Genomic DNA, 14,422 nt, shown 5'->3' with positions numbered 1-14,422 from the left:
GCTTTAATCATGAAAGGGTGTTGGATTTTATCAAAGGCTTTTTCTGCATCAATTGATAGTACCATATGGTTCTTGTTCTTTGCCTTGTTGATGTGCAGGCCACTGTTTCAGTCACTGTGTCAGTCCAGGTTGTTGAGGGTCATCCTCTGGCCTTTTCCAGCACGTCTTTTCCCAAGGACTGGGCCCTACTGACAATAATGGGGAGAAAAAATGAGATGGAGATACATTAACCATCCCTCTCTTAATTAGGGTGATTAGGAAGGAGAACAAAGGGAGCCCCAGTGCCTCAAGGATAAGGAGTGCTCTACCCACCCAAAGACAACAGGGTTCACATCCCCCAGCAGCTCTGTGGGAGAAAGATGGGCAATCTCCTCTGTGATTTATAGCTTCTGCAAACCTGCTGGAGGGTCAGCTGTGAATGTGTTCCAACTCCATGGCAATGAGTGAGTGAGTAAATGAAGGAGTAAAACAAAAATGGTATTGTCTCCACCCTGGCAAAGCATAATGGACTTCAGTCTGCACTTTTGATTAGATGAGAAAGAAAACATCTACTATCTCCCACTTTGCAAATTTGACATTTATTTTATCTTTTGCTTTGTTGTCCTCTGAGGATCTGACATAAACAGACCCCTGAGCTTAATGAACTTTATTCAGTCCTCCTATGGCCATATAAATTTACACCTCGGTTTCCAAGTTACTAGAGGAAGCCAAGGACCTTGTTTTGAACTTGAATTTCCCTTTCAGGTCTGCGTGTCTGGCGTACTAATCCTGGCTCGGTTTTTGACTACGATCCGGCAGAAGACAACATTCAGTCTCGGAGCTTACACATGATCAATGGTATGCTGTGCTGCAAAGGCTTGTGGGTGTTGTAAACTAACAAACACAGCCATTCAGTGGGCTACAGTCAACGGCTTTTCTACTCACGTGCCTCCTCTCCTCTAGGGTTTTCCATTATCTTGGTCTCTCACTCAAGACAAAAACACATAGTTGCCTAGAGGGTAAAACTACATTCTCTAGACAAATCCAAGTTAGAAAAAGATTTTGTTGCGTGCTTCAGTCCATGTCTCCTTCATGGTCCATTATTATAATTTTCCCCCTAAAAAAGGGGGTGGGGTGATTTGAAAATCTATCAGGGAAGTAACAGAAACATTCATAGGCAAAAGGAAAGGAATTGGTTTGACTTTTATCAAGTTTCTGAACTCTCTTGAGTCAGACAAAGTTACTCATTCAACAAAATCATATGTAAACCTTCACACCTTCTGTTCATGTTAAAAATAGAATACAGTCTTCAAATGATTCACATTAAAATTTAATGAGATAAGAGAGATGAGTAAATCAGTGGTTACACCCCAGCATGGTATTTTTAAAGGTAAAGTATCAGGCTACAAGCTGTGAAGCCAGCAGATCAAATCCACCACTTGCCTCATGGGCAGATTTATTGCCTTACAAAATCTCTCAATGAGTAGTCTGAGGTAACTCCATGGTAGTGAACGTGTTTGGTTTTGGAGTTTGCTTTTGCTGTTGGGGAACACAGCAAAAGAGCATCCAAATCAATCTGGGAGCTAGGGAAGACTCTTCTGAAGACCTGCATAACCTAGCTTGTTGATGAGTCTTTCTCCAATCCTATGCCACATTCTTCCTCATATCGTCCAGCCTCCCAAATGTTCTGTTCTGCATGCAGACTGAAAAGGTAGCAATCCGTGCCAACATTATTTTTGAGAGGATCAGCAGATTGAAAGTGTTTTTCATGTTCTATTTTATTGTGACTAATATATATGTTAACAAAATTTCTCTTAAAAAAGAAAGAAAAGGTATGGAGAAATGTTACATCCCTGACATACTCCTTTCTTGATTTTGAACCATGCAGTATTCCCTTGCTCTGTTCATACAACAGCTTTCCTGTCTAGGTCTAAGTTATGCATGAGCACAATCAAGTGTTCTGGGATTCCTATTCTTCTCAATGTTAGGCACAATTTGTTTTGATCCACAGTCAAATGCCTTTGCATAGTCAATGAAACACAAAAAGGCACCCTTCTGGTACTTTGTGCTTTCAGCCAACATCCATCTGACATCAGCAATGATATCCCCAGTGTCACAGTCTCTTCTAAACCCAGCTTGCATTTCTGCCAATGTACTGTTCTAGTCGTTTTTGGATAATCTTCAGCAAGATTTTGCTTGCATGTAATATTAGTGCTATTGTTTGATAATGAATGAAGGGTAAAGTGGGACTATTTGAATGAGAATATTACTATGTATCTATTTTGGTAAGGCAGAAAAAAAGGGGCCAAATAGAAAGTAGAAATAGATGTTTAGGATGGACTCTTGGATTTGAATCCTGGCTGTACTCAGAATGATTCCATACACATTAAAGAGCAACCAAGTCTTTCTAGTCCATTCCAACTCTTGGTGACCCTTTAGCAGGTTTCTGAGTCTGTAAATCTTTAGGAGAAGAGCCTACCCATTTTCCATTCATACTATTGATCTTTAGGTTGGCAGCCCCAAGTATTATGCACTACGCCACTACTGCTAGTAAGGATTTAGTGCATAGGAATCCATTTTAAAACACTATTTGGTTTTAAGCACTATCAAGTCAGAACCAATTCATAGTTTTTAAAACACTCTTTGGTTTTAAGCACTATTAAGTCAGAACCAATTCAGTGCGTTTTCAGAGGCAGTAAATCACATGGGAGGAGACTGCCAATTTTTCATCTGTGGAGCAGCCAGTGGATTTGAACCACAAACCTTTAGGCTGACAGTGCAACTCCTTACCACTAAGCCACCAGAGCTCACTTAAAAGCATGTTTGGTAAAATAAACAAAATAATCAACCAGCCAGTTGTCATGTAGGCAGTTCTAACTACTGGCTAACCCCTATGTTTCAGAGTAAATGTGCCTCGTAGAGTTTTGTTTTTTTAAAGGACAAGTGAAGTTTGTTGAGAGATGGTCCATATTGGGGGAATATCCATCCTCACAGGGGGGAGAGTGGCCACTCCCTGTGCGCCAGAGAGTTTTCAAGGACTGAGATTTTTTTTTTTTTTTTTTTTTTTGCAAACAAATCACCAGGTCTTTCTTCCTCCATCTCTGGATGGACTTAGATCTCAAGCCTTTCAACATGGAATTTTTGTCTCTCCCAGCACAAGCTCAGCGTCGGAGCCAATCCCGATCTGCCAGCGTGATGAGCATCAGTGGGGGCGAGGAGAAGTCTGAGCATTCTGAAGCGGGCAACCAGCATCTCTCGACCTACAGTGATGGAGGCGTCTTCTTCAACATAACTGCAACAGGTACTAACTCTGACAGAGGCAAACCTCTTATAATATTAATTCTAATTGATTGATGTAATTATTAAATTACAATGTGTATCAATCCCTTTTTGTATATTGCCTTTCCCTTCACCCAATTTACCTGTTAATTTCCATTGTCCTACCCCTTTCTTCTCATCTCTGGTAATCATGCAACAGTGATTCTATTTGTATATAAACTTTCTCTTGTTGTTATGTACAGCAGAGTCAGAACTGACCCATAGCTGACCCTACATCGGGTTTTCAGAGACAGTTAATCACATGGGAGGAGACTGCCCAACCTCCCGCAGAGCAGCCAGTGCTGTCGAACACATAATGTGCCTTTAGGATTGCAGGGCAGCTTCTTGCCACTAGGTAGCAACCAGAGCTCCCATAGCTTTTTATGTTGTTATGTTGTTGTTGTTAAGTGCCATCGAGTTGTAGGCTACACATAGTGACCCTATGAACGAAAGTCCTCAACACTTGTGTGATTTTCATCCTTTCTCCAGGTTCATAGAGTTTCTAGAGGCAAGATATTTATGGAAGTGGATGCCACTCCTGCTTCCAAGCTTGTTTTAATCTGGGAGCTTCACTCCACACTGTCCACCATGGGTAACCATTAACGCATTTGACACATCAGTGTCACAGTGTTCAGCTTCATAGCAACCACAAGTTACCTCTGTATGGCAAGTGAACACACCAGGGCTATACCATCTAGAAGAATGTTTGGGCAAAAACAATGAGAAACAGGCCTGAGGGTCACGGATTAGAAGTCACCCACCTTTGGTTTGGTACAATAGTGGTCTTATATTGTAATTGTCCTTTTGTGATTGACTTAAGGAAGCTCTGGTAGTCCTGAGAGAGTTGTACTATTAATCCAAAAGCCACACCTCTCTAGCCATTTGAAGTCACAGGTAGTTCACTAGGACAAAGGTGAACAATTTGTAGCGTTGGAAATCCAGTGGAGATCAGCTGTGAGTGCTTCCTACTCAAGGCAATGAAGTTTCCTGTCTCTCAGGACCATTTCCTCTAGATTTGCCCATGTTGTGCCATGTTTCACAAACTTTCTCTTTCTTAGGTGTTGCATTATACCCCATTATGTGAGAGTACCATCCTTTCTTTGTGGATACTTGGGTTGTTTCAAATCTTTGCTATAATAAATAATGCTGCAATAAACCCAAGTATGCATATATCAGTTCATGTCCAATCTCTTATTTCTTTACAACAGAGACCCATTAGTAGGATTGCTGGATCCAATGATACTTCTACCCTCAACTTTCTAAGGAAGTGTCAAACTTCTTTCTGTAGTGGTTGTATCATTTTACATTCTGACCTGTATGTCAAAGAGTTCCAATCTTTCCAAACCCTTGCTAGCATTTGTTTGTGATCTTGAATTTTGTAATTACTGGAATGAGATATCTTCTTGTTTTGATTAACATCTGATAATGAATGGGAACTCTGATGGACTAGTGAGTAAGGAGTTGTGCTGCCAACTTAAAGCTTTTCTAATCCATCAGCTTCTCTGAAGGAGAAAGATAGTCTCATGTAATTTTATAGCCTCTGAAAACCTATTAGAGTTCTAAATATGAGTCAGTTCTGACAAAGTGGCACATAATAAAAACAAATAGCAAAGGATCTTGAGCATTTCTTCATCCATTTGTCAGTCATTAGAATGTCTTCTTTGCTGAAGTTTCTTTTCATGCATGGCCTCTGCCCCTTTTGTAACTGGCTGGTTTTCTTTTTCTTGCTGGAGTATTGAAGGTTTCTACAAATTAAAGATTAATACCTTGTCAGATGTGTCCTTTTCAAATATTTTCCCAGTCTATAGGTTCTCTCTTCACTCTTTCGTAGAAGTATTTTGTTGCATGTAAGGATTTCCTTTTTGGAGGTCTCAGTCATTAGTTTGTGGGAGAAAGATGAGCATTCTCCTCCTGTGCAGATTATTGCCTCTGAAAACTGACTGGAGGGTCAGCTGTGGGTTGGTTCTGACTCGATGGCACACAGCAACAGTAACAGTCATCCAGTTTATCCTTTTCTGACTGTGTGCTTTCAGTTTGATAGTTTACTTATGCTATAAACTATAGCTCCTAAATTTGCCTGAAAATTTTCCTTGATTATTTTTATAGTTTTAGGCCTAGGTCTCCGCTCCATCTTGAGTTAGTTTTTGTATATAGTGAGATACAATATCTTGTTTCAATTCCCTGTAAAAAAAATTAGTTTTTATCAGCATCATTTGTTAAAAAAGTTATCATTCCCACATTTAATGGATTTTGTCCATCGTCAGGTGTCCTTAGGTGGATGGATTTACTTCTGAGTTCTCAGTTGTATTCCATGGGTCTATCTCTGAACCAGTAACAAGCTGCTCTTATTACCAGGGCTATCTAGTAGGTTTTGAGATTGAGCAAGGTCATAGTCTGCAATTACTTGCTATCCATCAGAAAGCTGGACAATGACTAGGGATGATAGAAGGAGAATTGATGCCTTTGAGCTGTGGTGTTGGAGAAGAGTATTAAATATACCATATACTGCCAGGAGAATAAACAGGTTCATCCTAGAGAGGGTGAAGCCAGGCTGCACCTTGGAGGCAAGGATTCTGAAGCTCCATCTGACATGCTTTGGCCATGTTGCAAGGAGGGATCAGTCCTTGGAGAGGGACGTCATGCTTGGAAGGGTGGAGGGACAGCACAGGAGAAGAAAACCCTCAATGAGATGGATTGACTAAGTGCCTCCGGTAATGGGGGTAGGTGTGCCAGAAACAATAAAGTTGGCACAGGATAGAGCAGGGTTTAGGGCTGTTGTACATAAGGTTGCTATGAGTCGCAGGCGACTCGATGGCACACAACAACTACAGCAAGTGTAAGGGCTCCTGCTTTGGTTTCCTTCTTCATTAGCACTTTTCTTACCTGCAGTCCCTTTCCTTTCCTACAGAGTTGATTACCTTTTGCATATCTCTTTGAAGAATGATGGTGGGACCTGGAATGCATTATATCTGTAGATCAATTTGGGTAGTGTTGCTTTTTTCACTATATTAATGCAAATCCATCCATGACCATATGTATTTATCTTTCCATTTATAAAGGACTCTTCAGTTTTCTATAGTAGTTTATAGTAATCTTTTGCAGTTTGTATAGGTCTTTTCCATCTGGACCACTATTAAATATGGCATTGTCCTTACATCCTTTCCAGAGTTCTTTTTTTAACTCTAAAAATCTGACTGATTTTTGCATGTTGATATTGTTCCTGGTTACTCTGCTGAATTGGTTAATTAGTTCCAGTAATTTTCTTGCTGAGTCTTTGAGATAGTCTAGATATAGGAACATATCATCAGCAGTGATAGTTTTACTTCCTCTTTGCTAATTTGGATGGCTTTTATTTCCTTTTCTTACCTTTTTGCTCTGAATAGGACTTCCAATACAGTATTAAATAGATGTAAAGGGCAACTTGGTCTGACTGCTGTTTACCAGGGGAATGCCTTCTCTCTCTCGCGCGCCACTGAGAGAAATGTTGACTGTGGGTTTGTACATATGCTTATGAGTCCTTGCTTCTAATGAACAGAATTTTGGAGAGACGTGAAGTTAGAGGCTTCAACTTCATTAATTTTATCAGATTCTCACTTGTTGGAAAGACTTCCTTTTAAGTTAAGGGAAGAGACAATACTATTCAGCTGCTAAACACATTAAACAGTAACTAGACACACTTTTCATTTTCATTTTTTCTCATTTGTGTGTGTGTGTACTGTCAAATCGGATCTGACTGGTACAGGAGGTTGTTCTCCTTCTCCAGCAGAGCATCTGGTGGATTTGAACTGCGCGCCTCTGGGATTGACACTTTTCATTTTCATGAGCCATTTTCTTCTTCCTTTCAGCTTATAAACATGCAAAAACCACAGAGCTCCCACAACAACGGTCCTCTTCAGTTGCTACCCAACAAACTACTGTATCTTCCATCCCATCTCATCCATCTACTGCTGGAGTAAGTAAACAAGAAATGACTTTCTTAAACTATTATTTTTTTGTTTAATTTTTAATTTTTTCCTACTATTTACAAAATTCTAATACAAATTTGAATAAATGCTTTTGATTTCTCTCACCCCACAGATACATCAAATTGAACAACCTAATATTAATCCCCTCTTGCCCCTGCACATCCACATCTCTCTGCTTCTAGCCTCTCTCACCATCCCCCCCCCCCGGATCTTTATACTCATTGTACAATAAGTTTTATACAATATTTATCCTTGTGGGACTGAGTTAGTTAACTCAGGATTAATGCTCTCCAGTCCCTCCCAAGTTAGGTAATAATTTACAAAGTTATTGTTCCTGCGTGATGCACAGTATTCCATTATGTGAATGTACAATAAGTTCTCAACCCATTAGTTTGTGGTTGGACATATGGGCTGTTTCCATGTTCTTGTGATGGTGAATAGTGCTGCTATGAATCTCAGTTTGTGCCTCAGTTCTCATATTCTCAGGGTATATTCCAAGTAGTGGAATAGCTGGGCCATATGGAATTTCTATGTTCAGCTTTTTTATTTTTTTAACATTCATGGATTTTATTTTTTTAAATTTTATTTTATTAATTTTAATTAACATTTAGAGAGATTTTGGATTTTCATTCATTCATTCATTCATTTTTTGTTGCACTTTTTTCTTTACGCTCCCTCCCCCCAGTTCGCTCCTCTCTTTGAAAAGAAAAAGATAAACTTCTTTGTTGGTATGCAATTCCCCTCCCCGCCGGCCCCGCCTCCAATGCACTCTGCTATGCAACTTTAATTCTGGATTCCTGCAATAATCATAATATGCTATCATATATCACTTTCAAACTATCTTCTCCCTCATGTGTTTCAATTCAGAATACATAATCTATCTAGTTTTTCTCAGTCTTACCCCAACCCTGATGTTAGTCACTTTCTACAACAGTGGCACCATGCAATATTTGTCCTTTTGTGACTGAGATATTTCACTCAGCATAATGTCCTCCAGGGTCACCCATTTGGAATAATATTGCATGAGTTCCTTGTTTTTCAATGCAGCGTAGTATTCCATTGTGTGAATATACCACAATTTCTCTATCCATTCGTTTGTTGATGGGCACTTAGGTTGTTTCCAACTCCTAGCTATTGTGAACAAAGCCGCGATGAACCTGGGTGTGCATGTATCTGCCTGGATGTCAGTTATGGTCTCTTTAGGGTATATTCCCAGTAGTGAAATTGCTGGGTCAAATGGTATCTCTATTTGCAATTTTTTGAGAAAGCGCCACACCACTTTCCACAATGGTTGCACCATTTTACACTTCCACCAACAGTGAATAAGGGTTCCAGTTTCTCCACAACCTCACCAGCATTTGTTGTTGCTTGCTGTTCTGTTAAATTTTGCTATTCTGACTGGGGTGAAATGATATCTCATAGTTGTTTTGATTTGCATCTTGGAGCTAGGGATTTTGAACATTTCTTCATGTGCTTGTTAGCCATCTGAATGTCGTCTTAGGTGAAGTGCCTGTTCATATCCTGTGCCCATTTTTCTATTGGATTATTTACCTTTATCTTGTGGTGCTCAAGTATTTTATAAATTCTAGATATAAGTCCCTTATCTGACATGTCATTACCAAATACTTTTCCCCAGTGTGTGGCTTCCCTTTTTACCTATTGGAGAAGTTTTTGGATGTGCATAGGAATTTGATTCTTAGAGTCCCATTCATCTATTTAATCTTCTCCTGGTTGTAGATTTTTCAGGATACTTGGAAGACTCTTTATGTTGTGGATTAGGACTACTAGGGTTAGTCCAAGTTTTTCTTTAATGAAGCTTATAGTCCTTGGTTTTAGTCCTAGGTCCATGATCCACCTTGAGTTGGTTTTTGTATATGGAGTGAGGTATGGATCTATGTTCAGCTTTTTAAGGAAGTGCCAGACTTTTCCTCATTATTTTTTTAAAGTATATATTTGCAATAACCACTATATGCATTTTGGGTTTAAATTTTTTATTTACTTTGGATAAAAATTAGCAATAAGCACTTTTATTGCAATAAAAAAAACTTGAAATGCATTATGTGATGCATTAGATTGGGAGTTGGGGGAGGGGAGCAGTAGCAACTTCTCTCAACCACATCAGTAGAGTTGGGCTTTCACTGGGTGTCAAGTACCTACAAACAGCACCTTCCATTTAAACTTGCCATTAAAGTTCTTAAAATTTAGGAAGTGGCTGAGCCTTGGTGGAATAAATTGTAAAATTCCTGAAAATCCATTAGAAAAACCCTAGAAGATAATACACTTACACATAAATGAAAAAAATAAAAATATACACATATACTATATACATGTACCATATATATTTATATATGTATATTTTAAAATGCAAGACAAACTATATTGTTTGCAAGATAAATTGCTAACTATTAAAAGTAACTGCATCTAAGAAGAAATTTGAGATATTTTATATCTCCAAAGTGTTACTTGGTTTAGTTGTTTTGGTGGGCATTCTGGAGGATTGTTTTTAGAAACCCTCAAACTTCCAAAGTAGGACATGCAATATTGCTATTACTACCATTTTCCTTCAGATTCGTCCACTCTAATAAACACAAGACTGATCCCTTAAAAGGAGAGGGGGAAATGTTCATATATTAAAGTAACACATAATTTTTTTTCTTCTGGTATATATGTGTATATGAAAGGAACACTGGTGAAGCCTAGGCTGTTGATGGAAAATTTTTTTACGTTGGAACTTGTTTTACTTATCTAGTACTGCTGTAAAAGAAAAGCCACAAATGGGCTATTTTAACAAACAGAAATTTGATTTCTCTCAGTAGAAGAGGCTAGAGTTCAGAGCTCACAGTGTCAACTCTAGAAGGCTTTTTCTGAAGTCTTCTCTTTCTGTGCTTCTGCTCCCTGGTTATCTCCATGTGTTTTGGCATCTTTCTTGCTGCCTCTCTTCCCGACTCACTTGTTTAATCCCTTCTATTTCAAAAGAGACTGCCTCAAATTACATGCTGTGCTAAGCTTGGAGTTGCAATAGTGAAGGATTGTTAGAGTAGGAAGCATCAAACAAAGATGGAAGGAATACACAGAGCCATTATACAAAAAACAATGACTCACCATTGAATCATTTTAGAAAGCAGCAAATGATCGAGAAATCAATGGTACTGAAGGAAGAACTTTAAGCTACACGGAAGGCATTGGCAAAAGTAAGCCTTCAGATATTAATGCAATGCCAATTGAAGTGTTTCAACAAAAAGATGTAGCACTGGATGCACGCTGACTGAAAGATATCCATAATTGTGTCCATTCGAAAGTAAAGTCACTCACCAGCATGCAGATTATAGAGCAATACCATCCCCTATCACATGTAAATATGATCTCGTGATGATTTTAAAATAGCAGTGCATTGATAGAGAACTGTTAGAAGTTCAGGTTGGATTCAGAAGAAACCATGCAACAAGGGATATCACTGCTGATACAAATGGATCTTGGCTGAAAGCAGAGACCACCAAAAAGATATTTGTGTTTTATTGACTATATAATCTGGTTATGTCGATCATAATAAATTTTAGATAATGTAGAGAAGAATAAGATCACTTCATTGTGTTCCCTCAAACCCTATACATAGACCAAGAAGCAGTTGTTTGAATGAGGGTCTATTATATGGTTTAAAATCAGGAGGTGTGTGCATCAGGATTGTATCTTTTTACCATACTTATTCCATCTGTAGGTTGAGCAAATAATCTGGAAAGGTAGAATATATGAAGAATATGGGAAGAGGGTTGGAGGAAGAGTAATCAACATAACTTGCTTGCTTAGAGACTTAAAGCACTTAATGAAGAAGATAAGACTATAGCCTTCAGTACAGATTACACTTCAATATAAAAGTACAACTGGCTCAAGAGACAGCATCATAATAAATGGCAAAGAGATTGAAGTGATCAGTTACTTCACTGTCATCAATACCCATGGAAGCAGCAGTCAGGAAACCTGATGGCAGGCATGGGTAAATCAAGGACTTCTTTAAAATATCAGAGAAAAGATGTCACTTGAAGGCATGTCTCACCCAAGCCACAGTATTTCCCATTGCTTCATATTCCAAGGACAATGAATAAGGATGCCCAAAAAACTGATGCCTTTGAATTGTGGTGATAATAAAGAACATTGAATATACCAGGAACTGCCAAATGAACAAACCATTCTGTCTTGGGAAAGGGTAGCCAGAGTGCTCTTTAGAGGCAAAGAAGGTGGAACTGTGTCTCATGTACTTCAGGCCCTGATACAATGCCATTCCTTTGTGACAATAACAAAGCTGGAAACAAAATGACTGACTTTTGTACAATCAATGATTTATTCAGTGTAAAATTAAAAAAAAAAAACCACAAAAAACAAAACACACCACAAATAGTGACAATCACATGGACATCACCTGATGGAATGCAGCACAAGAATCAGACTGACTACATCTGTGTAAAGAATTGTTTGGAGAAGTTCCAGCAGTCAAAACTAGGCCAAGTACTGACAGGAAAAGACTATCAACTAGTCATGTGCAAGTTCAAACTGAAGCTGAAGGAAATGAAAAATCCTAAGAACCAAAACACAACCTGAGTCTATCCCACCTGAATTTTAAAGCCTCTCAAGACCGGGTTTGGGGCATTGAAAACTAATGATCCTTAGTCCAGATGAGCTGTGGGATGACATCAAGGATATCACCCAGGAAAAAAGCAAAAGAGCATTACAAAGACATGGGGGAACAGAAAAAAAGAAAATAATAAAAAAATGCAAGTCAGAAAAGACTCTGAATATTGTACTTGACTGTGAGAAGCCAAAACGAAAGGAAGAACTGAGAAAGTAAAAGTGCCAGATTTCAAAGAACAGCTCAAGATGACAAAAACAAATCATAACAAAATGTGCAAAGGGCTGGAAATCAGAACATAAAGAGGGGCCAGTGCAGCTGGAGTGCTCTTTGGAGGCAAGACTGAGGCTTTGCCTCACATACTTTGGGCATGTTGCTAGGAGGGGCGATTCCTTGGAAAGGGATATAATGCTGGGAAAGGTGAAGAAGGGTCGGTGGAGGATACCTTCAACCAGGTGGACTGGCATGGTGACTGCTTCTCTAGCGTGTCAGGAAGTGTGAAGGCACAAGATAGAACAGGATTCAGAACTTTCGTTCACAGGGTTGCTGAGTCATGCTCGACAACACCTAATGACAATTTCCTGTGGTAATGAACATTCTTCCATGTCATCAGCTTTTTGCACAAATTCCTTTAAAAAAATGCCTATTCTGTCCACTTTTTAATTGGCTTCAATTACTATATGGAGTTGTTTTTATGTACTAGGTGCCAAGTCTCATATTAGACAAATGATTTGTCGTTTTACTTTGTGTAATTTGCAGTAAGTCCTAAGAGATCTTATGGTTATGTATTTTGCTTATTTAATGCAAATCATCTCTATAACATTTTTCATTTTCTTCTCTCCCCCCACACAGAAAATTTTCCGTGCTATGTATGACTACATGGCTGCTGATGCAGATGAAGTGTCTTTTAAAGATGGAGATGCTATTGTGAATGTACAAGCTATTGATGAAGGTTGGATGTATGGCACTGTGCAGAGGACGGGCAGAACAGGCATGCTACCAGCTAACTATGTTGAAGCTATTTAAGTGCTTCAATGCACCTATTTCATCTGTCAGCCTGACCTACAAATCCTGTGGTGAATGATAGCTTAGACTGTCTTATTACCCACATTATGGGCTTTTTTTAGTGTCAATATGACTTTGGATGGTTCCATCCTTGTTTCTATGTGAACCCTAAAAGCAGCAGTAAGGCAATTCACTCTTCCAATTATTAAACCAGACTTACAGTCCTCATTATTTCTGGATTTTCACATAAAACTTAATGAGAACAGTAAATTTGTTATTTTAAAAACTGCCATTATCCTTTGAATTTCCTTTGGGGTTTTAAAAAAAGTTTAATTTCAGAATGAAGTGTTAGTGTTTTGCCAACCTGGTCTTTCTCCATTATGAAAACGTTTAACATTTCTTTACTAAAACAAGGTTTCTGTACAATATAAACACATTAGGGAGGGGAAATGGCAGAGCTTTCCTTGCTTACTGAATGCTGATGATTGTATTTGGATTCCAGTTCTTAAATGATAAAGCTGCTAATGTAAATGAGTGATAAACTGGCAACTAATAAAAGTCTGTAATCCTGCAACAAGTTCCACTACTAGAAGGCGTAATAATTTTTAATGGTTTTTCAGAGCTACAAAATATTTCAATAGTGCAAATTCTTTTCTTAATCTCTATTGCCTTTAAAAGAATTATTCAAACTTTAAAAGGTACTTAAAAATGCACACAAGTAGATCATCTTTAAAACCTTATCCAGACTGTTGAGCAAGCTTGCTTTATGGCTTTTAGAACAGCTGTGGAATCTAATCTGGGCCTGGGCTCCTCCTCGAACGATCTGAAAACCCACTCTGCCTGCGAGTTTCAACTCCAAGGCACTGAGTTTGAGCAGTTTCCCCCATGATCCCAGAGTAGTATGTCCCTTCTAAGCCTGCTTCAAGAGTTTGGAATGACAGTCCACACAGTTTATAGCAAGAGCCATCTTTTGATTTTGCACAAGTTCCATTAAAGAAAAAACACAAGACACTGACAACAAAAGAAACCAAAGGATAAAATACCTGAGCTGTGAAAAGGTAAATGTAAACGACTTCCTAAAAAAAGAGCTTTCCATGTAACACTGAATTGTTACAACATTGCTGCCCCAGGCTTTGAGAATTGCACTATTGATGCCAGGATACACACTTGAAAAACAGCTGACACAGGGGTAGATGTCTAGGTCCAAGTCTCTGTTCACAGAGCACCTTCAGTCTCCTTGTTTCTATCATTAAAATTTTAGGGTAAGCTGGGCAACAATCCCATTGTGCAACTCTAAACCCACCAAAATCATTTTAAAAAAACAGTAATAGATATTTTATGTTTAGTATTTCCTCATCTTACTCTTCCCATTCAAATTATCATATCAGCTTTCTACTTTGTGCAATTGTTGAAAGCAGCTGGGGAAGTCTGCGTGTATCTGCTACCACACAGAATCACAGAGCTGGAAGGTGCAGGGGAACTCAGTGACTCATTTCATTTCAATAAGAAATTCCTGAAAATGTGGTCTGGGGTG

The 14,422-nt window shown here is 38.7% G+C and overlaps 1 protein-coding gene across 1 annotated transcript in view; it reads left to right on the top strand.

Moving 5' to 3' along the window:
* Window positions 1-12,909, top strand: part of NEB (nebulin) — a 265,912-nt gene extending 253,003 nt beyond the window's left edge. Inside the window, exons 145-148 of the mRNA XM_006880817.1 lie at window positions 745-837; window positions 3,134-3,280; window positions 7,143-7,249; window positions 12,736-12,909. Of these exons, the coding sequence (XP_006880879.1) occupies window positions 745-837; window positions 3,134-3,280; window positions 7,143-7,249; window positions 12,736-12,909 (521 nt within the window). The remainder of the gene's footprint in view (window positions 1-744; window positions 838-3,133; window positions 3,281-7,142; window positions 7,250-12,735) is intronic.
* Window positions 12,910-14,422: the final 1,513 nt, after the last annotated feature.

This window comes from Elephantulus edwardii, unplaced genomic scaffold (genome assembly GCF_000299155.1).
Source record: "Elephantulus edwardii isolate Elephantulus edwardi_28Jun2011 unplaced genomic scaffold, EleEdw1.0 scaffold00010, whole genome shotgun sequence".
Lineage (NCBI taxonomy): Eukaryota > Metazoa > Chordata > Mammalia > Macroscelidea > Macroscelididae > Elephantulus > Elephantulus edwardii.
Note: the sequence above shows the minus strand (reverse complement) of the source record. Positions and strands in the feature narration are given on the sequence as shown.